Source organism: Dreissena polymorpha, chromosome 3, assembly GCF_020536995.1.
Source record: "Dreissena polymorpha isolate Duluth1 chromosome 3, UMN_Dpol_1.0, whole genome shotgun sequence".
Classification (NCBI taxonomy): domain Eukaryota; kingdom Metazoa; phylum Mollusca; class Bivalvia; order Myida; family Dreissenidae; genus Dreissena; species Dreissena polymorpha.
The window spans coordinates 6515645-6542509 of record NC_068357.1 but is presented as its reverse complement, the minus strand read 5'-3'; the positions used below and the strand labels follow the sequence as shown (position 1 = coordinate 6542509).

General features: G+C 35.5%; 1 protein-coding gene and 1 long non-coding RNA gene across 2 annotated transcripts in view; both read right to left on the bottom strand.

Moving 5' to 3' along the window:
• The window catches only part of LOC127872820 (neurexin-1-like), a 171509-nt gene that overhangs the window by 40938 nt on the left and 103706 nt on the right, over positions 1-26865 (bottom strand). The window contains exons 4-6 of the mRNA XM_052416236.1: positions 16648-16806; positions 11369-12170; positions 2663-2880 (exon numbers count right to left, since the gene is read on the bottom strand). Coding sequence (XP_052272196.1) covers positions 2663-2880; positions 11369-12170; positions 16648-16806 — 1179 coding nt within the window. The remainder of the gene's footprint in view (positions 1-2662; positions 2881-11368; positions 12171-16647; positions 16807-26865) is intronic.
• LOC127872840 (uncharacterized) lies at positions 20209-20750 on the bottom strand. The gene is made up of 2 exons (XR_008045803.1): positions 20405-20750; positions 20209-20242 (listed from the first exon to the last, which is right to left on the bottom strand). It is a non-coding gene; the product is annotated as an uncharacterized LOC127872840 (long non-coding RNA).

The window sequence follows — 26865 nt, the reverse complement described above, 5'->3', positions numbered from 1 at the left end:
ACAGTGAAGCTTCCCATGAAGTTTAATTGAATTTCGGTCATTAATTGATGAGAAATAGACCGGACAAAGATTGTGCATGGACACACGGACGGACGGAGAGACGAAGCAGCGACTATATGCTCCCCCCAAAAATTGTTTGGGGGAGCATAAAAATGCACAAGAGAAAGGAAGAGAAGCAGACAACGACAACGATCGAGGCATGGTATTGTAATGCGCATGGAGGTTTAGAGGGTTAGGGTATGGGTTAGGGTTAGGGGTCGGGTTTGGGTTAGGGTTAGCCATAACCCATACCTTAACCCTTACCTGACCCCTAACCCTAACCCTTACCTAACCATAACCCAGGGTTATCTCCCCTATACCATGTCTCGCTCGTTGTAATTGTCCTCTTTCCAGAAAGGAAGACTTAATTCTGTTTTCTTAAATTGTGCCAAGTGATGCAGAACTTAAATTACCTGTTGTGGGAATGAAAAGTTTAGGCAGGGCAGACGAAACAAATACACACAATTGACAAAAGTAATCCAAAATGTGAACGTTGTGTACAAGGGAGGTAACTTTGCAATCAAAACATTTTATTTAAACAATCAATATTATAATTCATAACAATGTCAACTTGAGGGTAATACATCAATAACAATTCTAATAAATAAACATTCATGTATGCCGAGTCGTAAATGTTCATTCCAGTATCTGTGAATTTATTCATCAGTTTGCCACAAATCAATTTGATTGTTCCATTACCTCTAATTCCTGTCTCCGAAATTCAAGACAAACGTTATTATTTCTTATCATCCAATACCACAGGCTGCCTAAAAATGACAGTGCAATCCAAGGGGAAATAAGTATGTCAGGCAATAATTACGTGTCATCTGGTTCTCCCAATGGGAATACCGCTTAATTCAATACCATTATGAGACAACATTGAGAAACAGAGAGACAATGAGGGAATATAAGAACACTAAGAATACAAGGATGAGATATGATACTTCCTATATAAGAAGAATTATTAAGTCTGAAATACATGTTTTTCAGCAAGCCATAATAAACAAGAGATTGCCAAGCAATATGGTCCCCTACTAGTGAAACTCCACCATTGTCAGTATTTTTTTTATATATTTGTTGCCATAGCAACCAGAATTTTTGACGTAGGAACCAAATTAAATGATGTGCATAATCTCCATATTGCCATCTATCCATGTGTCAAGTTTCATGAAAAAATATGAAAAAATATTAAAGTTATTGCAGGATCCAGAAAAATGTGACGGGCTGACAGACAGACTGACAGACAGACGGAGTGCAAACCATAAGTCCCCTCCGGTTTCACCGATAGGGGACAATAAATGGATGTGGAAAGGTCCTTGTTCAGTTGTAAATGCTGTCTACAGAATGCTCAAATACAGGGGTTTGGTGTCAAAAGAAGGTAACTCATACAGAAATGTTTAAATGGATAGCTAAGTTATAAAAACACATAGACTACAGAGCTTGATTGCTAACCGACAAACTAATTTATTATAAGGTATTGGAATATTATTTTCTTGATATTTGAACCAACAACAGTGTTGAACTTTTAAGAGTATTTCAAATCAGTTTTGTTATGGATGTAAACCTACCTTGAATCATAATCACAACAAAAAGTTGGATATATAGAAAACAATATAATTATACTTTTTAGCCCTGAGAATTAAAATAAAATAATAACAAGTTCTTGATCACAACAAGTATAGCAAATATCAGTGGGAAATTACCATTAGTTTGTTTTTACCACAAAAGAGTTATGGTCTTATTTATCTTTGTATCATTGGAAGCTTGCTTTCATTTATTAAGGATCATTGGAAGCTTGCTTTCATTTATTAAGAATCATTGGAAGCTTGCTTTCATTTATTAAGGATCATTGGAAGCTTGCTTTCATTTATTAAGGATCATTGGAAGCTTGCTTTCATTTATTAAGGATCATTGGAAGCTTGCTTTCATTTATTAAGGATCATTGGAAGCTTGCTTTCATTATATTAACCCTTTGCATGCTGGGAAATTTGTCGTCTGCTAAAATGTCATCTGCAGAATTTCTAAAATTAGCATTTTCTTCATTTTTTTTTCAAAGAATACTATCAGAATAGCAAACAGTTTGGATCCTGATGAGACGCCACGTTTTGTGGCGTCTCATCTGGATCCAAACTGTTTGCAAAGGCCCTTAAAATTCGGTTCCAGCACTGAAAGAGTTAAGGATCATTGGACAGCCTTCAATATTTGTCTTTTTTTGATTCCATCATCATACACCCTTTATGGGACATAAGGTCATCTGAATTTTTTTTGTAGTATTCAACCTTGTTCATACAGCACACACATGCAATATAGTGAGATCATTTTTATTTGCATGAAATTATTTATGTGACAGTGTTGGTTTCCGCCATTTGCTTTTGTTGAATGACAACACCAAATATGATGGGATAAATTGACTACCAGACACTTATTGAGCTGTAACATAAGTTTATTTGCTTGGAACTAAAAGCTCAACCACTTGCAAAGACTAAGTGATTAAAATTGTATTAGCCTTGCTAAATAAACCTGTATTAATCTGTATTAACACTTACCTAGTTTCCCATATGTGCTGCTGTATTTATACTCTGCACAAGAAAAACTACACTATCCAATGACAATTTATTCTTACCTTTGACCTTTGTCCAAGTGTCACTGTAAGTTTGCAGGCTCCCCTTTCTAAAAATAGCTCGATAGAGTCCCCAGGCATAAGGGCGTGTGTCATAAGCAGGAGACCATTGGCTTGACTGGTTCTGAAACGTAGTGAGATGTCTTCTGCTTCTGTGCTCGTCTCCTGTGGGAGTGTCACCATCACATACTGGGACTGGTCGAATGACAGGGTGGTGGCCGCTGAAGAGAGTACAACACAACCAGGTTGAGTAGTACAACATAACCAGGTTAAGTGAGTACAACATAACCAGATTATTGAATACAACACATCCAGGTTAATTATAGACAAACACAACCAGGTTAAGTGAGTATGACATTAACAGGTTAATGAGACCAACACAACCATGTTAAGTGAGTATAACATAACCAGATAAAGTGAGTACAACATAACCAGGTTAACGAGACCAACCCAACCAGGTTATGTGAGTACCAATAAGGTTAAGTGAGTACAACACAACCAGGTTAAGTAAGTACAACATAACCAGGTTAATGAGACAAACACAATCAGGTAAATTACTAACGCTGTCTTTGATTTCATAAGTGTGTGCACGTTCAAACCCAAAACTGAAGCACAATATCTATTAAAGTATATGCCATTTCACCCAAACATTTACTTCACAAACACACCTAGATTTGTTTGTAATCAAAAAGTTATGAACCATTAAGAATAGGCCCTCACACATGTGTTTGAAAAAGCCTTAAATAAGTTCATTGAATTCTTAGGTTATGAAGAATCAAATATACAGATTTTATACATAACAACAATAACCCCTATGCAATGAAAATTTTTGTAATAATGAAGATGGCAGAGTGATGTGACCAATAGAAGTTCATGTAATAATGAAGATGGCAGAGTGATGTGACCAATAGAAGTTCATGTAATAATGAAGATGGCAGAGTGATGTGACCAATAGAAGTTCATGTAATAATGAAGATGGCAGAGTGATGTGACCAATAGAAGTTCATGCTCAGGATTATCATTAACCCTTTGCATGCTGGGAAATTTGTCTTCTGCTAAAATGTTGTCTGCTGAATTTCTTAAATTAGCATTTTCTTCGATTTTTTTCAAAGAATACTATCAGAATAGCAAACAGTTTGGATCCTGATGAGACGCCACGTTCTGTGGCGTCTCATCTGGATCCAAACTGTTTGCAAAGGCCTTCAAAATCCGGTTCCAGCGCTCAAAGGGTTATCATCAATTGTTTTACCTCTGTGTACTGTAGCCCTGAGACTTAATTTTTCCCATGGGCCCATACATTAATCCAGTGAGTCTCCGTGACGCATACATTTTACATCAAATGCATTTATCATATACCAAATTATTCTGAGATCGAAATGTGTTCAAATGGTACTCCTGCTTTTGTAGACATGAGATTTTTTACGCGTATATCACTTGGCTGTCAGATTCTAACTAGTCTGAGTGACTTATTCTAGTCTTGTTTTGTGTTTATTCTATGCTGGAGAATTAAGCAAAAAGACATTTGCAAATTTTAATTTTAAGTAAGTTGTATAATAATAATGATTACAATTTAAAGCTTAAAGCTGTGGACCTCATATTTGTGTAGCCATGACAAAGCTATCTGTTACAAAAGTCATCTTTAAAGAAATATTTATGCCCGTAAAAAAACTGCAAAGGCAAAATGTTTCTTAAAAAAACAACATAATGAAGTTAAAAGTATTATACAAAATTGAATGGCCAATTCACATACATAGAGACAGCAAATTCTAAGAAAGAACATTTGATCAGCTTTCATGAAGGACTTATGCAAACTTGAAATGTAACTCAAAACTCTGATCTGGAATTAAATGGTCTGCACATTTCCCACTAATGATAGTACAAATCTTAAGTAAGAATTACGCAAAACGTCTTAAAGATTTTTCAGATCGACTCTTTCCACTAATTAAAACTAAGATGCGTGTATATCAATGTTTAATCAATTACCCTTTACATAAAACCTACAATTGCACTCTCTTGGGATGCAAAAAAAGTAAGAATTGTATTTAAGACAAGAACAACTTGATTATAGTATTTAGGTCACATCGCAAAGGGCATTGGAAGTGTGTTAAAAACATATTTTCTATTTATAGTTTTATACCTGATGAGGCGTATCAAATTCAAAAGATCAGTTATTTGTATTACCAACTGTCACTGTATATTTAATTCTTCTTACACATTAATACAACCATTTGTTTAGATGTAAATGTAAAATGAAAACAACATAGCCAGTGACTGATGTGCATATGTAGAGTATTGGTTAAACAGTTAGACAGTCGAGTATGAAAATTGTAACTGAGACTTATACAAACATTTGGAGTCATCTTAATATTCAAGGATTGCAATTTCTAGGCAAACCACAGAAATTAATATGAATAAATGGCTACATCAATAAAATATTGGTCCCTTGAAGACACTTTCTGCCCACAGGAAAATGCAACTCAAAGCATGTTTAATTCATCCGAATGCTTGTTATTAATTTTGTATATTAGATCTGTTTCAGATAGAACTGAGTAGGCGTCGTTTATATCCCATCGTGATACAACTTGCATATTTATAGCCTTATCCATTTTTGACCAATACATTTTTGGAGGCCCTATTTTTTGATATGGCAGTCATGGGATTTAACCCTTTGCATGCTGGGAAATTTGTTGTCTGCTAAAATGTCGTCTGCTGAATTTTTAAAATTAGCATTTTCTTCGATTTTTTTCCCAAAGAATACTATCAGAATAGCAAACAGTTTGGATCCAGATGAGACGCCACGTTCTGTGGTGTCTCATCTGGATCCAAACTGTTTGCAAAGGCCTTCAAAATTCGGTTCCCGCACTGAAAGAGTTACACTTTCCTTTGGTATATGTATGTAGCGTAATTGCACATTGTTCATGGAGAACACACAGTAACAAACAAAGTTCATTTCTGTTTTCATCGCGATTTATTTCTGTTGAATATTCTCTAATACAACGCTTGATTATGTTCGTGAAATACAATCTAACAGCGCCGCGGCCAACATGGCCGCCCTGTCAAGAAAACGTGACAACTCTCACCGCAGACTTTCAAATCTAACCGCAGAATGAATTGCTTACAACCACACAGCATTTTATTCTCAGGAAAATAAACATAAAATTTAGATATGTCTTATCCCATTCTTGATTGGTTGACTGTTACAATTCCCCCCGATTTACTAAACCCACCCCTTCCAATAACCCTTGTTGATTGGATGGATCGCACATGCATCTACCACATGTCACAGCAGAAGAGTGCAATACACAATTATCACTTTGGGAACAGGAGACCTCATTTCATTATCATACTTCATGATCATACAAACAGATGCTCTCTATGGACAAACCACATTGGTAATATGAAACCTAACACTTCTATAATCAATTATGTAAACCCCCGATACACATTTGATACACATTCAATCCGAACTTGTATGTTATGTATCTTGGGAAATCGTAATTACCCTTATATAATTATCATATCTGAATTATGTATTGGTTTGAAGTAATTTTGACCTACGAGCCAAATTGTTAATCAAGAACTAAGACCATGTCAACAGAATGTTCCTGATAATTGAACTACATTGGAGAAATGAAACCATACTTCCATAATCAATTTTTCAAACTTCAATACATACCCCAAACGAAGACATCTTTTATGTTAATTCCTAAATACCCACAACATACAGCTACTTTACAAGATGAACTCTCAAATAGTTTGACCACTTGAAACTTTTAACTTCTGTTTACGTGTAAGATAGAAATATTGATGTAAATAACCTTTCAACATTTTCTTACATATTGGTAATTATAACAGTTACTAATTAATTACTCAAACATATTATTAAAATATTTCCCTATTATTAAATCTATCTGTACTTAAATTTCTATCATAAGAATAAACAATATACCGTTATGTCACATGTATCATCATACAGACCATGAGGACCGATTGAAAAAAATGCCTGAACCTTTTTGAAGCAGATACAATAGTATCATGTGCAGCTCTCCATGCATGCCAAATGAAAAAACATAAATCACATTATCAACAGCATCTGCCTAATTGCATTAACTTTCTTGTGTCAAAACAAAAAACTAAACAGCAAATACAAATTTATTTTTCATCTCCTCTCCTTCTCTTAAAACTTTCATTTTAGAAGGATTATTGACTTTTAGGCGCCTTATTAGATTAGACTGAATGCAAGGGAGCGGAGAGCTGTCAGCAACAATGCTTTGCACGGAAAATTAGCGCACTGAACTGGTCGCACTAAACTTGGAAAAGAATACCAATACTGGACCTGGCAGCTACATTTCTAAGTGGAATGTATACATGATATGATAATGTAATGGTCATGAGGGTGGATTGTATTCATTTAAACATGGTTAGATTTGCCTGTACAAGGAAGAACTTCAGATCAAGTTTTCGAGATCAGCCACGAATACGCAATAAAGTGCATCAATTACTATGCTAGATTAATATGTGTCTTGTTCTTACAAAACTGGGCATAATGCATGTGCGCAAAGTGCCGTCCCAGATAAGCCTGTGCAGTCCGCACAGGCTAATCAGGGACGACACTTTCCGCTTAAACTTGATTTTCAGTAAGGAAGGACTTCCTTGAAACTAAAAATACCATTAAAGCGAAAAGTGTCGTCCCTGATTAGCCTGTGCGGACTGCACAGGCTAATCTGGGACGACACTTTACGCACATGAATTAAGCCCAGTTTTCTCAGAACAAGACACATATGATACTAAATAAATGAAAGAGCCCCAGTCTGACAAATCTGGGCTTTCTGCTTATGTGTAAAGTATCATCCCAGATTAGCCTGTGAAGATGGCACAGGCTGATCTGGGACATCACTCTGCCTAGACTCTGTTTTTGTTTAGAAGGGACTTTCTTTAACCCTTTCAGTGCTGGAACCAAATTATGAAGGCCTTTGCAAACAGTTTGGATCCAGATGAGATGCCACAGAACATGGCATCTCATCAGGATCCAAACTGTTTGCTATTCTGATAGTATTCTTTGAAAAAAATGGAAGAAAATGCTAATTTTAGAAATCGCGCAGACGACATTTTAGCAGATGACAAATTTCCCAGCATGCAAAGGGTTAAACAAAAGATTATATAAAAGCAGACAGGGTTGTCTCTAATGAGCCTTGCAGACATAAAGTAACAAGGATGTTAGCAGGTGAAGTTCAATACATGAGCATGCAGGACATAACAATCAACACATTCAAAGTTGTTTTTTAAATGAATACCATATTTATGTATCTCAGGCATAACACAGCAATGGCATAGATGAGAAAAGCAAATTCCTTTGACTTTTCTTCTAGGATACAAAGTATAACTTTAAAGTTGACCCATTTTTTCAACCACATTGTTAAATTAAAACAGAACAAGAAATGTGTTTGTCAGAAACACAATGCCCCCTATTGCACCACTTTGAAATAAAATTTCAATATATCATTTGGCAGGTTTAGAAATTATCTCCTTTTTACAGCTTATTACTTCCATTGGATTGTATTTTTTTTACTTTTGACCTTGAAGGTTGACCTTGACCTTTCACCACTCAAAATGTGCAGCTTCATGAGATACATATGCATGCCAAATATCAAGTTGCTGTAAAACGTCAGTATTGCAAAAGTTATGGCCAATGTTAAAGTTTTGGGACGGACGGACAGACAGACGGACGGACTGACGGACAGTTCAACTGCTATATGCCACCCTACCGGGGGCATAAAAACAACATTAAACACTCATATTTTGATTGTATATGGAATTATTTTAATTTGCTTGACCCTTTACTACTTAGATAGGTATATTTACGTATTTATAGTCCCTTATAAAGTTTCATTTAATTAAAGACCTTTCTTACTAGATTCAAGTTTTAAAAGCTTCATTTTCAACCCTTAGATACTGATGAACAGCAGACCGCATAAAACCTGAACAGACTGCGAGTAACTCGCAGGCTGTTCTGATTTAATGCTGTTTGCACATAGCCATTTTCAATTTGCTTCTGAGTGGGAACAGGTTGAAACACATCACACATTATTTATGATGTGGATAACATATATATTGTAGCTTCATTTTACAGTATTTTGTTTCAAGAAATTTAGATGGAATTAAAATCTTTCAAGTCTTGTCATTTTCAAATAGCTTCAAATCCAATAACATAAAAATCCTCTTGCAATTTACAAGTCATAAAATCCATCAACATGGTCTATGGCAGATGTTGCAAAGTACAAGATTACAAGCAACAACTGAAAACCATAATAAAACTCTGAATCAGAATCATAAACATGTCAATATTTATCTGGAAACAATGACATTACATTACAAGCAATGACAATGCATTCTAACAAAAAGAAGTGGCTGCTGTATTGAGTAACATTGATACCGTTTTCACCATTTCACATTGCCAAGAAAGGATGGAAAATCATATGATTAGAAAATAAAATCAAAGCGCTGAAGGCACTGAAGTTGTTCGCTATTGTCGTCCTTGATTAGCTTGTGCGCATTGCACAGGCTAAACAATGTGCACAGGCTAATCTTATTTGACATGCATTATACCCCGTTTTCCCTGAAAGCAGCCAATATGTACAGATTTCAATGATATACACTAGACTGGCTAATGTCGTCTTACAAGCTGGTATATACACTCACTGCTAGAGCAGAATCATTTGTAGTCTGCTGCAGACAGGCAGCAGTAATCGTCCCTAGCAGAGTAAGTTGCAGTTCTAAGGCTTCTAAGCACATACTGATTTGCAAAAGATGGTCTAAAAATTTAGTCAGCCGCTAACGCGACCAACTAAAAATGACTGTGCTATTTCAAATTTAAACATCGAAAAAAGACAACAGATTCTTAATTTCAGAAATCTACTGTGTAATAAAATAAGAAATTAAAGTTTGCAGATTAATGTGTATTACTGTGAAACCATTTATTTTCGTCGGCACAAAATTTCGCCCTTTTCATAAAAATGACTATTTCGTCCGCTCTTAAATTCGTCCATTTCTGGTTTTGAAAAAAAAACGTCCGATTTGTTTGAAATACATGTAATACGCGGTTGCGAAAAAATCGTAAAAAAAACAAAGGTACGGGTTTTTATGTATATGTACAAAAATAGTAGATGCAGTTAAAACCAAACAACTAAACACAAATCAAAATGTTCTTTATTAATTTGTAACAAAGCGCAGAATATATTTCAGTCAGGTGTTGATCACACATCGTCATATTTTAATTGTGTTAAATAGTATTGTCTTTAATCCGGATTCGCCGCGTGTAGGCTGTATAATCTGCAACACCCCTGAAAAACACAATACACACAATGGGTAATAAAGTTGTTAACAATTAGCGCTAATCAACACTATTATACCTAAACGAAGTCGACGCATTCGATACAGCCTTATTGCATTCGCGTTTTACAGGAAATGTCAGTTGTCAGTACACTGTATAATGAACACCCCTTTGTGTCAAAACCGGATTTAACTCGAGTGTGAACAGTCGACTGTTTCATGTTCTTTGTATCAATACCATCTGTGTATCTGTATTTTAAGTATACCAGTCAACAAATAAGGTGCGCGCTTCTGCATATGGGTATTCGGATGTTCAAAAAATTAGCCTACGGTTTAGCGTTCACGCCGTCGAACGCATTAAGCAATATAACTCGTTTTTTTTTTCACTATTTCTTTATTTGCAAAAAACACTAGTGGCTTATAACTTACCTTGCAATCTTTTTTTCTCGCATTTTGCGAGTGTGCGAGTGTTAATTTCGAGCTCTGTGTATATGCGTGGATTACGCTGGATTTAAATGCCTCATGCCTACGGTAATTCAGTCTTATTTGTTTCAAATATGGGACATGATTGTTCGTCCGGATCTTGAATTCGTCCATCGGTCGAAGGACGAAAAAGGCGAAAATTAATGTCGGACGAATAATAATGGTTTCACAGTATGTAGTTTTTTCTATTTGGTTCTCAAATCATATGCCAACACACTTTTTATTATATTTGATTAATGTCATAATTGTATACAACATTAGTTGTTTGTCAATGAATAAAAAGTTATACAATGTATTTCTGTAGAAGGTCACCACCCAAGGAAAATTAATTCCAAATTTAATTAATGTATTCCATGCGGTTTCTAGCAAAAACAAGAGACGTGTATGTCAGAAACACAATGCCCCCTATTGCGCCGCTTTGAAATAAAATTTCAATATATCATTTGTCAGGTTTAGAAATTTAAAAATCTCCCTTTTAAAGCTTATTACTACCCTTGGATTAGTTGTTTTAGACCTTTGACCTTGAAGGATGACCTTGACCGTTCACCACTCAAAATGTGCAGCTCCATGAGTAACACATGCATGCCAGACATCAAGTTGCTATCTTCAATATTGCAAAAGTAATCGCAAAACTTTAACCAAGGTTAAAGTTTTGGGACAGACACAATGAATGAATGACAGAAAGACAGGCCAAACACAATATACCCTCGATCTTTCGATTCCATAGCATAAAAAACTTGTAAGTAGAAGATTTGCGTAAGTAAAATGACAACTGGATGATGAGTAACCCTATAACAGCTATATCTTGAGCACTTCAAGGTCAGGGGAGCTAAAAATGGTTAGATAAAAAGCAAAAATAATTTTACAACACTCCTTGCAATAAGAATTAAAACCTACCATGTTCACAGTTGACCCCAGTGTATGAGGTTCCCCTACAATCACAGATGTATCGGTTCCATCCCTCCACGCACGAACCCCTGTGCATGCACACCTGCTCTGAACATTGGTCCGACAGTTTGCGGCACTCGTTGCGAACATCCTTCTGCTGCTGCTTCCTAGCAACCATCATGAGGTCAACCTTGTTGTTGTTAATTTTCAGGTCCTGCATGCAGCCCACGTATCCCTGCTTCAGTATACCAGACCAGACTTCTTTCGGCAGACGGTACGCGTTATAACGATGGAAGTTCAGACCGCCTATGTACATCATGTCCTGAAGGTCAAGCTCCTTGCCCATTCCTGGGGTAACATACTCGTATTCATGCGAGTCTACACTGATGTAGCCCGTCTTACCACGATACTGAAAAACCACAACATGTGGCATGCCATCATTGATTTTTGTTCTCGACACTTTCTCTTTAATCACCCCTGTGCCTAACGCCAAAACGAGGTAGAAATCACCATCAATTATCTCCATGGCAATAAAATCCAGATTATTTGACCCGTATTCTGCACTGTTATACAATAGAAGACCATCAGATTCGCTAGTTCGAAATTGGAATGATATCGAACCATTTTGATTTTTTACATCCCAACGCGGAAGGGCTATGAACGATTCTGGGGTCAAGAAGGTAACAGGCTGGGAGTCAATGACCTCTTGGCACTGTCCGTACACAATATCGCCCGCAGCAACAATAAACTCGTGACCTCTGTTGGCAAGTTCAATTATGTCCAGACTCAAACTGTCTGCTTTATAAACAACCTGCAATACAAATGCATAATTTGTAATTCTGTTCAAGCATCAAATACTGTTATAAAAATACACATATTATAAAACTAGCACTTATATAGACAAGAGGGCAAAGATGCCCTAGTTCGCTCACCTGAGAGGAGTTGGTTCATTCAATATTTACCAAATGTCAAACTTGACCTAGATATTGTCCAGACAAACATCCTGGTCAAGTTTCATCATTATTGAACCAAAACTCTGGCATATGGAGTGATTTTGTTTTTGTAAGATTTGACCTGGTGACCTATATTTTGAGTTGCCCCCTCTTACCAAACATCAAATTTGCTTACAAAAATAAATATTATGACCAAGATTCATAAAATCTGAAACAAAATTGTGATTTCGAGAGTGTTTACAAGGATTTTGTATAATATAATGACAATTTGGACAATCAAAAGGCAATAATTATGGCATTAATTATGTGATATATATAAAACCAATCTTTTCACCAAGTTTCATGATGATTGGGCAAAAAATGTGACTTCTTGAGTGTTCAAAAGCTTTTTTTACTATATAAATATGAGAAAACTGCCCCCCCCCTCCTGGCAGCCATGTTATTCATGATGATTGGGCAAAAATTCTGACTTCTAGAGTGTTTACAAGGTTTCTCTATAGCCAAATAAGGAAGACTGCCCCCCCCCGGCAGCCATATTATTCAACTGACCGGCCGGAACCATTTTCAAACTCAACTCTCATATCAAAGAAACAAATGTTCTGACCAAATTTCATGAAAATTTGGCCAAAAATGTGACTTCTTGAGTGTTCACATGTTTTCACTATATACATATAGAGAAAAATGCCCCGCCCACTGGTGGCCATGTTTATCACCCATCTGGACCATTTTCGAACTTGTCCAAGATATCAATAAAACCAATGTTTTGACCAACTTTCATGACGATTGGGCAAAAATTGTGACTCCTAGAGTGTTAACAAGGTTTCTCTATAGCCAAATAAGGAAAACTGCCCCCCGCCCCCTGGCAGCCATGTTATTCAACTGACCGGAACCATTTTCAAACTCAACTCTCATATCAAGGAAACAAATGTTCTGACCAAATTTCATGAAAATTGGTCAAAAAATGTGAATTCTAGAGTGTTCACATGTTTACACTATATACATATAGAGAAAATGCCCCACCCACTGGCGGCCATGTTTTTTCACCTATCTGGACCATTTTCAAACTCGTCCGAGACATCAATAAAACCAATGTTTTGACCAACTGTCATGATGATCGGGCAAAAATTGTGACTTCTAAAGTGTTTACAAGGTTTCTCTATAGCCAAATAAGGAAAACTGCCCCGCCCATTGGCGACCATGTTTTTCAAAGGACCAGAACCACTTTTGAACTCAACCAACATATCATTAAGACAAACATTTTGACAAAGTTACATGAAGATTTGGCATGAAATGTGACTTCTACAGTGCTTACAAGTTTTTTCTTTTTTTTTACCTAGTGACCTAGTTTTGGACCCAGAACTCGACCGAGATTTATTTGGGACAAAGCTTCTGACCAAGTTTCATGAAGATCGGACAATAAATGTGGCCTCTAGAGTGTTTACGAACAAATGTGGACGGACGGACGACGGACAATGACCGGTCACACCGGACAGGTGAGCTAAAAAGCAGGAGTGGGTGATTAATTGGACCATCAGTGTCAGAAATTAGTGGTTGCCCTTTTGCTCTGGAGAGTCCATTTTAATAGTTATTAGTCTGGCAAGGCAACTTGCTTTAAAAAAAGCCTGAAACAGCTTTCTCACAGTTTATTGTTTTACTCTTTAAATACAAGATGATTCAGGCTCATTAAAGGTCATAGTGTCAGGCTTGAACAATATTTCCAGAGCCGCTTTGCTGCAGGGCGAGTAGGCCTGACAATCCACTTGCCCTGCAGATAATTCTTCTTGTTTTGCATTTTTATTACATCAAAAACAGTATTGCTGATAATAAGAAACCAGGACTTTTTCACTGCAAGACAATCTTGATTAACAAATGATGTAGATAAAAGTTGGCTACTCTGTTGATCATGAATTATTACTCTATATAGTATTTACATGATTAAAACAACTATGAAAAAATTCAATTGATTGATACAAACATACCTAAATTAAATAATATTTTTCACAGAGAGACGTATTGAATGGTCTGTTTAACTATATCAATTCTAAAAAAAAAAAATCATTAAGATGAAATTTCAAGCAGTGTCATCTTGAAAACAATCTCATTGTACCCAACTGAATTCAATATTTATTTTCCTGTGCCTATGATGTCATTGATATTGTCAAAACGAAAGTGCCGTTTCTTTGAGTACAGTATTTTGTTCGTTCACCAACTAGTTTACACTTATAGTGTGGACGGCATTTGGCATTGGACTAATATTTCCCAACAAGGATAAGGACCTGTCTTGCACAGTCAGTTGAGTAGTGACAAAACTTAAGTAGTCTAACCTTCTACTTTACGCTCAAATTGGAGCAATGATGATTTTTCAAGGCCTGAATACATACAGTCATGTCAGCAATATAATATTGTGTGATTTGTTTGTTAAAACAAAGTATTAAATGCTATTGACCTGTAATTGGTTCTAAGCCCCTTACTCACAGACTGGGCAACCAAAGTACTCAAGATAGTTGCCCATCTGAGCAATTTACAGTAAAAAACTCAGTTTCTACATGAACATACCATCTTATGGAATCTAATTCATGAACATACCATCTTATGGAATCTAATTCATGAACATACCATCTTATGGAATCTAATTCATGAACATACCATCTTATGGAATCTAATTCATTAACATACCATCTTATGAAATCTAATTCATGAACATACCATCTTATGGAATCTAATTCATAAACATTCCATCTTATGGAATCTAATTCATGAACATACCATCTTATGGAATCTTTAATTCATGAACATACCATCTTATGGAATCTAATTCATGAACATACCATCTTATGGAATCTAATTCATGAGCATACCATTTTATGGAATCTAATTCATGAACATATCATCTTATGAAATCTAATTCATGAACATACCATCTTATGGAATCTAATTCATGAACATATGGAATCAAATTCATGAACATACCATCTTATGGAATCTAATTCATGAACATACCATCTTATGGAATCTAATTCATGAACATACCATCTTATAGAATCTAATTCATGAACATACCATCTTATGGAATCTAATTCATGAACATACCATCTTATGGAATCTAATTCATGAACATACGATCTTATGGAATCTAATTCATGAACATACCATCTTATGGAATCTAATTCTCAACCCTAAGAGCTAAATATATCAGTCTCAACCCCCTCAGTGAGACATGCTAAATTAAAAAGTGTGTCAAATACATGTATTTCCATGATCTGGAATCTAGTATCACATGGAATTGCCAGATCTTTGCATGGCAAAGTTTGTCCATAAACCACTCATATCTTTATTACATTCTTTGTGCATCCCCTGAGGTTTGTCCATAAACCAATGATATCTTTGTTACATTGTTCATGCATCCCCTATAGTTTGTCCTTAAACCACTGATATAGTTGTTATTTTGTTCATGCATCCCCTTTAGTTTGTCCATAAACAACTGATACATTCTTCATGCATCTCCTGAGGTTTGTCCATAAACCACTGATATGTTTGTTACATTTTTCATGCATCACCTATAGCTTGTCCATTGCCCACTGATATCTTTGTTACATTCTTCATGCATCCCCTGAGGTTTCTCCATAAACCACTGATATGTTTGTTACATTCTTCATGCATCCCGTACAGTTTGTCCATGGACCACTGATATCTTTTTTACATTGTTCATGCATCCCCTTAAGTTTGTACATAAACCACTGATATCTTTTTTACATTCTTCATGCATCCCCTCAAGTGTGTCCATAACTCACAGATATCTTTGTTACATTGTTCATAAATCCTCTTAAGTGTGTCCATAAACCACTGATACATTCTTCATGCATCCCCTAAAGTTTGTCCATAACCCACAGATATCTTTGTTACATTGTTCATGCATCCCCTTAAGTGTGTCCATAAACCACTGATATCTTTGTTACATTCTTCATGCATCCCCTTAAGTTTGTCCATAAACCACAGATATCTTTGTTATAGTGTCCATGCATCCCGTTTAGTTTGTCCATAACTCACTGATATCTTTGTTACTTTCTTCATGCATCCCCTCAAATTTGTCCATAAACCACTGATATCATTTGTTAAATTGTTCATGCATCCACTTAAGTTTTTTCATAACCCACTGATATCTTTGTTGTATTCTTCATGCATCCCCTGTAATTTGTCCATAAACCACTGATATCTGTGTTACATTCTTCAATCTTCATGCATACCCTATAGTTTTTCCATAAACAACTGATATCTTTGTTACATTTTTCATGCATCCCCTCAAGTTTGCCAGGAAAACACTGATATGTGTGTTACCTTCTTCATGCATCCCCTGAAGTTTGCCCGGATGTCAGAGCCAGCAAGGGAGTCCGTGTTGGGGCTACCCCCTAGATAGATCACATGGGACGACAGCATGGTGAAGGTGCCCTGTGTCATGCCCATCAGTCGCTGGGAACCATCCACATCCACAGACACCTGGGTAGTAATGTTTGGGAGATAATTATCAAAATTTGGCTTAATTGCTTAGAATAGTCCCCTGGTTCATTTTCTAACTAAAAAAAATCAGCTTTATATTGTTGTTTTAAGTTATCCATTAGGATTCTAGTTTAGAACTATCAGGTTAAATTCTTATTCTGAGCTATCCGTTTATATTGTAATATTCTAATTGAGAACTTTATATTCTAATTCTGAATTATAAGTTTATCATGTATCTTTAGCTTTCCGTTTATATTCTAATTCTAAATGATCAGTTTATAATGTATTTTTGAGCTATTAGTTCATTTTCTGATTCTGAGTAAACTTTATATTTTTAGTATGAGTTATTATTTAATAGTTTAAATCTTAGCTCTCACTTAATATTAGTTTCTTGAATGATGAGTTTACAGTGTTTTTTCACCATTTTGGGAATGGGGCCAGCAGGTCTCTTTGCATTGAGGAAAATCTAGTCATTTTGAATAAAGTTGGAATTTTTTATGGCAACCTTCAATTGTGAATCTTTGGGTCCCATTTGGAAAAAAATAATCCTTTTTTCATTGGGAATGGGTCCCCATATCACACCAGAATTTGAATGGAAAATAAATACTGGTTTTTATTGTAATAGAGTAATTAGTTGATATTCTTTTTTGATTTATCAGTAGATATTCTAATTAAGTGTTATTAGCTTATATTATAATTATGAATTGTCAGTTAATATTGAAATTACCATGCTATAGCGATACATTGTAATTTGAGTAATTTGTTCTATGTTATACTTCTAAGACTGTGACAATATATTTATAATGTTATTCTGAGTATTAAGTTTGTATTCAAATTTTGAAACATCAGTTTATGTTGTTATTTCAAGATATCAGTTTTCATTTTAATTTGGATTTATAAGTATACATCATCACTTTGAATTATTATTTCACATTTTAATTTTGAGTTATCAGTGTATATTGTTAATTCGAGTAATCAGTTTATATTCTAATGCAGTCCAAAAGACTTAATTTTCTAAAGAAACAACATTATTTTACTAACTGTATTTAGGATTTATCACAAAAACCAACAGTTAAATCAAACAGTAGTTAATTTTGCAATTATAACAGACATGGGATTAAATTAAAAGATACACTGTCTATTATCTTGTACATATAAGTATACTCTTATGTGGAACATCATTTTGAGAAATGGATAATACTTGTAAAAATTATGTTTTAATATAACTTGTTTATTACGAAAATAAATTTGGTGACTACTTAAGTTCATAACTGATAAAAGATTGTTTATATATGTAACATATTTATTACGTAAAAAAAATTAGGTTTATGATTTTACTCCGTATAGCTAGCAAAAGCCACACAGCCTTTATTGTGGACACGGATGCTGTTGTTTAAGCCCGCAACAATGCAACCACAATGTTAAACCAGAATAAAACATTTCTCTCAAAATAAATATTCCCACAAAAACATCTTAAATTCAATTTGACATTTTTATTTCTCAATGAGTCTCGAATAACAACACACAATATCTACTATAATTGTGAAATTTAAAAACTAATTTTATTAAATGGTGGCAAAACATCTTCATTACAAGAGGGCCTGAAAAGCCCAAAGTCACTCACCTGAGATAACAAGATATTATTGGGACAAATCTTCTGACCAAGTTTCACGAAGATCGGAAAATAAATGAGGCCTCTAGAGTGTTAACAAGGTTTTACTATAGCCATATAAGGAAAAATGCCCGGCCCCCTGGCAGCCATGTTTTTCAACCAACCGGCATCATTTTTGAACTCGTCCAAGATATTAACGGGATGAATCTTCTGACCAAGTTTCATGAAGATCGGACAGTAAATGTGGCCTCTAGAGTGTTAACAAGATTTTACTATAGCTATTTAAGGAAAAATGCCCCGCCCCTTGGAAGCCATTTTTTTCAAGCAAACATAATCATTTTCGAACTCATCCAAGATATCATTGCGACCAATCTTCTGACCAAATTTCATGAAGATTGGACAATAAATGTGGCCTCTAGAGTGTAAACAAGGTTTTACTATAGCCATATACATGTATAGCCATATAAGGAAAAAAGCCCCGCCCCTGGTGGCCATGTTTTTAAAGCAACCAAAACCATTTTTGAACTCATCCAAGATATCATTGGGACAAATCTTCTGACCAAGTTTCATGATGATCGGAAAATAAATGTGACCTCTAGAGTGTTAACAAGGTTTCACTATAGCCATATAAGGAAAATAGCCCCGCCCCCGTGGTGGCCATGTTTTTCAATCAACTGGCATCATTTTTGCACTCGTCCAAGATTTTATTGGGATAAATCTTCTGACCGAGTTTAATGAAGATAAGACTATAAATGTGGTCTCTAGAGTGTTAACAAGATTTTACTATAGCATTACATGTATATAGCCTTATAAGGAAAAATGCCCCGCCCCTTGGCGGCCATGTTTTTCAAGCAAACGTAACCATTTTCGAACTCTTCCAAGATATCATTAACACCAATCTTCTGACCACATTTCATCAAGATTGGACAATAAATGTGGCCTCTAGAGTGTTAACAATTAGGTTTTACTATATATAGCCATATAAGGAAATAACCCCGCCCCTGGCGGCCATGTTTTTAAACCAACCGGCATCATTTTTGAACTCGTCCAAGATATTATTGGGATGAATCTTCTGACCAAGTTTCATGAAAATTGGAAATAAATGTGGCCTCTAGAGTGTTAACAAGATTTTACTATAGCCATATAAAGCCATATACGGAAAAATGCCCCACTCCTTGGCAGCCATGTTTTTCAAGCAAAGGTTACCATTTTTGAACTCATCCAAGGTATCAGTGGGACAAATCTACGGAACAAGTTTTATGAAGATTGGAAAATAAATGTGGCCTCTAGAGTGTTAACAAGGTTTTACTATAGCCATATAAGGAAAAATGCCCAGCCCCCTGGCGGCCATGTTTTTCAACCAACCGGCATCATTTACGATCTGATCCAAGATATTATTGGGATGAATCTTCTGACCAAGTTTAATGAAGATCAGACAATAAATGTGGCCTCTAGAGTGTTAACAAGACTTTACTATAGCCATATATAGCAATATAAGGAACAAGGGACAAAATTGTCACAAAACCAGGTTTTCATTGTGAAAAAAAAATCTGATAAAGGGAGAAAACTCAAACTGAACTTTTGAAATGACCAAAAAAATTAACCCCCTTTGTAAGTTTTTTTTTTTTTTTTTAATCTATTTTTAGTCGTGGCGACCTTGACATTGGAGATATTGACGTGATTCTTTCGTGGGACACACCGTCCCATGATGGTGAACAAATGTGCCAAATGATTTTAAAATCTCACAATGAATGACATAGTAATGGCCAGGACAAGCTCATTTATGGCCATTTTTGACCTTTGAACTCAAAGTGTGACCTTGACCTTGGAGATATCGACGTAATTATTTCGCGCGACACACCGTCCAATGATGGTGAACAAATGTGCCAAATAACTTTAAAATCTGACGATGAACGACATAGTTATGGCTCGGACAAGCTCATTTATGGCCATTTTTGACCTTTGAACTCAAAGTGTGACCTTGACCTTGGAGATATCGACGTAATTATTTCGCGCGACACACCGTCCAATGATGGTGAACAAATGTGCCAAATGATTTTAAAATCTGACAATGAACGACATAGTTATGGCCCGGACAAGCTTATTCCGCCAGCCCGCCAGCCCGCCAGCCAGCCCGCCAGCCAGCCAGCCCGCCAGCCAGCCAGCCCGCCCGCATTCGCCAATCTAATAACCAGTTTTTTCCTTCGGAAAACCTGGTTAAAAATGCCCCGCCCCTTGGCAGCCATGTTTTTCAAGCAAACGTAACCATTTTCAAACTCATCCAAGATATCATTGAAACCAATCTTCTGACCAAATTTCATGAAGATTGGACAATAAAGTGACCTCTAGAGAGTTAACAGGGCAAATGTTGATGCCGCACAACGCACAACGGACGACGGACAAAAAGCGATCACAAAAGCTCACCATGAGCACGTTGTGCTCAGGTGAGCTAAAAATGGGGGAAAAAACACAATCAGACAGATATATGAATAAAGAGAAATTGTCTCCAAAATAACAAGACACAATATAAGGCAACATTTCATCTCAGTATTGGGTTTTACAGAGAGGACAAACATGATAATAGCAAGTTACAGCAGGTTGATTATACAGTGCTATGTTTGATGGAGAGAAACAATTCCCCTGGGAAACGGTGCTCTCTCATCACATAATCAAAGAAAGTTATTGCAGAAAAATAGTCAGGATATCATATGCTAATATTATATGCTCAATGTTCCAATTGTCCGGCACCATACATGGTCACTTGTTACAAGACAGTGTTCATTTGGCGATCCAGTATAATACTTTTTTCAGTGAAACCAAACTCTATTATATAATTTGAAATTATTCTAAAATTTGTTATATTTTCACTGCAGTGAAAATTATACAATACAAAGATCATGTCACTGAAAAGCATAACTGTGTTACATAACTATTGCATGAGCTGCCCCAAAGTAATACATAACCATGTAATAAAATCCCAAAGCACACATAAAATGCTATGGTCCATTTTAAAACAACATTATAACTAATACCATAATTGACAATGACTCAGACTGGTTTACCATGTTCAAAGAAGAACATAAGAATGCCAAAACAGATTTTAAGAGAGGAGGCAGTATCTTGAGCTAATAAACAACAATGAGCCGATTTAACCTCAATGAAGTAAACCACACGGAGGGCTAATATCAATAGTAAGGGAATATCCTTAGACTGGCTGGACTAGCATAAAGTAAACCACAAGGAGGGGGTGTCAGGACTCACATAAAGTAAACCACAAGGAGGGGGTATTTGGACTCATATAAAGTAAACCACAAGGAGGGGGTATCTTGACTTACATAAAGTAAACCACAAGAAGAGGGTGTCTTGACTCACATAAAGTAAACCACAAGGAGGGGTATCTGGACTTACATAAAGTAAACCACAAAAGGGGGTGTCTAGACTCACATAAAGTAAACCACAAGGAGGGGGTATCTGGACTCATATAAAGTAAACCACAAGGAGGGGGTATCTGGACTCATAAAAAGTAAACCACAAGGAAGGGGTATCTGGACTCATATAAAGTAAACCACAAGGAGGGGGTATCTTGACTTACATAAAGTAAACCACAAGAAGAGGGTGTCTTGACTCACATAAAGTAAACCACAAGGAGGGGTATCTGGACTTACATAAAGTAAACCACAAAAGGGGGTGTCTAGACTCACATAAAGTAAACCACAAGGAGGGGGTATCTGGACTCATATGAAGTAAACCTGAAGAAGGGGCTGTCTAGACTCACATAAAGTAAACCACAAGAAGGAGATATCTGGACTTACATTAAGTAAACCACAAGAAGGGGTGTCTAGACTCACATTTAGTAAACCACAAGAAGGGGTGTCTAGACTCATATAAAGTAAGCTGCGAGAATGGGATATGTGGTAAAGTAAACCACAAGGAGGGGGTATTTGGACTCACATAAAGTAAACCACAAGAAGGGGTGTCTGTACTCACATAAAGTAAACCACAAGTAGGGGGTTTCTGGACTTACATAAAGTAAACCACAAGGAGGGGGTATCTGGACTCACTTAAAGTAAACCACAAGGAGGGGTTGTCTGGACTTACATAAAGTAAACCACAAGAAAGGGGTATCTGGACTCATGTAAAATTCTCAACGAGATTATGCAGACACACAGGAGGGTGTTTTAGATCAAATTTAACAACTCTTCATCACAACAGCAGACATTGGTTTGTTAACTGGTGAGTAATGATTAATTACCATAAATTGTTTAATATAAATTGTATTTTTAAAACATATTCCTTGAAGAATTGTTTAAAAGACAATCATATTTTGAGGAAAGTATGATTAAGAATATCAAGACCAGAATAAAACTGTCATAGGATAAGACTGTTATAGGATATTTTACAAAAGGCTTAACACTATATACCAATGAAATTTTCCCTTACCAATGAAGCATCATTCGATTGTAACTCGTGTAGTTTTTTGCATATTTTAATTTAAGGCTATTTAGAAATTTACATGGGGCAGTTTGGGTCAGTTTGGGGGTCACGGGGGTTTGACAAACAATTAAATGCATGTCGTAAGAAAACTTATGCTTAAATGTGAACTGTCAGCAGCCATGCGCAAGACCAGCTGATCCAGTATGATAAATTCTGTATACAGTAGATTTATGTTACTAAGAAGTGTTGAACATTTTATGCTTTTGCATGTAGCCATTTTTTCCAAAACTTATAAATATATTTCAAAGACTTAAATGCTGTTGCTGATATGAAACAAAGCAACGCAAATTTAAATCAAACATGTTAGGGTTCTTAATTTGAAAAAAAAATCAAGGGATATTAATGTTCAGTGAATAAACAATGATTTTCGTGTAACTCAAGAGTCATAATCATTTGTCTGAACTTTAAGTTAAAGTGCCACAATTTAATGTCAAACAAGGTGAAAAAACCTAAAGCCTTCTATGGTGAGCAAAACAACAAACAACCAGAAAGCTCTAGCAAGAAAGATCTATTAATTTTGTTTAACTTGAAACTACATTGTATTAATTACAAGTATACATGTATAAGAATTCATCTGGGTGATCCATAGTGTCTTGTTCTGAGAAAGCTGGGCTTAATTCATGTGCGTAAAGTGTCGTCCCAGATTAGCCTGTGCAGTCCGCACAGGCTAATCAGGGACGACACTTTCCGCTTTAATGGTATTTTTAGTTTCAAGGAAGTCCCTCCTTACTGAAAATCAAGTTTAGGCGGAAAGTGTCGTCCCTGATTAGCCTGTGCACAGGCTAATCTGGGACGACACTTTACGCACATGTATTATGCCCAGTTTTATCAGAACAAGACACAATATAACATGGGCTAAAAATACAGCTTATTCTAAAGAATTCAGTTTACTGGTAAGCGTCTCAAAACACTTCACACAAAACATTCTAAATTATAATAAGTTCATTAACGTTATTTTCTAGTGGGTCCAACAATAACAAAGCCGCAAGGGTGAATTATAAATATCACTACAAACATTAGGGCTGTAACAAATACACTAGGTGACAAATACGATACGTATCACGATTACAGGGTGGCGAATACGAATATTTATTAGCGAATTTGAATTTCAATGAACAAAAGTAATACTCGGACAGCTTGACATGACATTATATTGTATGAAACTATGAGTATTTGTCAATTGGATTAATTGAGTATAATTGCATACTAAAAATATGAAATATAACACTTTGAAATAACAAAACACTGACTAGAACTGCTTAAACTTTGAACACAGTTTTGAAACTTTTGAGAAAACATGACTAGTAGTCGAGTACCAATAAAATCCTTGAGTAGAAAAATATCAATAGCATTCCCTTTGCTAGCCTCCATGTTTGTTGATAAGTTGCACAATCATTGATGTAAAGATCAACAACAACAAAATTCCATCTGCTAATCTTTTGTGTGTATGTTTGAGCATCATATCACTCGTATTTACCTAAATAAACATTTAACAACCATCGAACGATTTTTAAATTCAATGTCTTAAATATTCAACCTTTGCCCCCCATAGCACATTTTTGTTGATAATCTCACTGTGTTACATAGCGGGTGGGGTAAACATGATGAAAAAAGCCGGAATACGGAGAAGAACATTTAAATATAGGTGTTTATTGTATGAACCTTCATTTGTAAGGTAAGATAAGATGATTGATTAAAATTTCAAACTCGAAACCACGTTGTTTGTATTAATAAAATATTCTGTTCGGGAGGTGGCGAATAACGAATATGATTCGTCCACAGCCGTATTGGAGTAATTCGAATATTCGAATGTATCGTTACAGCCCTAACAAACATTGTTTAACATGCAAGGACAGGGGTGAATCCCATACTGGTATCCAGTCATCATGCAGTGTGGGCAAGGCATGCAACAATAATGCAAGTACTTTAGGCCACATGCATTCATCAATCAATTACTTACATCACAGTATGACTGGCGTGTTGTCAGCTAGTGACCGTGGTAGAGAAAAAATAACCAAAAAGTAATGTGAACAAGTAAATGCTCATTCTATGTTTGACACACATACATAAATAGACTGAGCATGCTCTGTTTGAAATTTAAATTACTGCAAGCCAATGAAAACCATTGCTACATTGTTCTAAAGGATTCTATTGGACACTATAAATAGTTATTTAAATATAAAGGTTTCTATTGGATACAATAGTCATTTAAATTTAAATGTTTCTATTGGATGCTATAAACAGTTATATGAATTAAAAGGTTTCTATTGATGACACAAATTGTCATTTAAATTCAAATGACTGCCTACAAGGGATAGTTAATATATGCATAGACTAAATCATCTACATTGTTTTTATCACAATCTATCAAAATCAAGTAAGTACATTTAATGACTTCCTATCAATTTAGTGTTTCAATCATGGTTTCAATGACATTATCTACAAATTAATGCAATACATGTTTGCTTTGTTCTAAAAGTCATATATACTGACACCTATGTAATATTGCAAACCATTGGTAAAGTAAATCCTTTAACAAGGTGTACACAATCTGATATTGAAGTAGTGTGGGTTTTTTTCAAATTAAATACTAGTAAATGTTCTTTTTCTACATTTTCGATCTTTGTATTTATGCCAAAATGAATAAATCAGACATGTTGGTATATGCATTAACAAGTAATAATTAATCATACATGCCATAATTTTTCAGACCAATTCCGGGACATTGAGTTAATTTGTCCGGGACTTTTGCCGATTTTCCGGGACATGTATAAAATGTAGCGGTATTTATAGACATATGCATTTTTGGTACGTTTTTTTTTGTTTCGCATCGTTAATTGCAAAAGTTCAAAAGCCTATCCGAAATACACTTGATCTATTAAGGTCAAATTAAACATTACTACTTCCGTTACTAGATACAAGCCACGTGTTTTCAGTGAAAGCGTTCTTAACATAGATGGTGACGTCACTGCGTTATTGTTATTAAGACCAGTGTGTAACGCGTAGTTGTGATTCACCCGTAGTTGTTGATACGCCTTTATTCATTTATAACATTTATATAATAAAAAATACAACAATACAGTACCGTTAGATCGTCAACTCAAATCAATTCACAATACATACAACCAATCACAATAAGACATTAATAAACCTAGTGAGGATGACGTTTTTATATGCTTACTTTTTTACTCAACTTCTTTGTCGGTTAAACGTGCGAACATAAACTGCATTTAATTTTTTACTCAGCGATGTTGGACTTCAGATGTGTGAACAACTATCCTTTGCCCTTACGCAGCGGGAAATAATGACGTAGTAGATTAAAGTCAATTAACAACCACATTAAACAATGCCGCCTTTTCGGTTTGACCGCGAACGTGAGACAATCGATATGATAACAGGACCCCTGTTAATTGATCGATTTTGACACGTAGCGTAGTCTGCCTATTCGGGTAGGCATTGTCATGGAGACGCTGCAGATATACACAGATTCGAGGTGCAGTTAAGCCTAAGATAAGGTACATGTATATATGGATTTTGTAAATTCCGGGACATTTGACAGATTTCCGGGACAGCAGGACAAGTTCTTCATTTCCGGGACTGTCCCGGACAATCCGGGAAGTATGGCATGTATGAATTAATTCACAATTGCACTCTGATTTTAAGCACTTTTAAAAGAATGTTTATATGAAAATTTCTAACTAGTTTGAAAACATGCAGTTAAGTGAACTGCATAAATCAGCAAAAAAATCATATACTGAAAAAGTTATATTTCAATAACAAGATTAGTAAGAAATAAACACCAAAAATGTACATTTTCAAAGTGCAAACAATTCAAGCCACATGCATAAAAGTTTAATGTTTAACTTTTTTCAGTCTAATAAAACATTCTAGTGAAGTAAAGGTTAAAGCCATAATATTTCTCATTTTAACATCATTCAAAAGTCATATTTTAG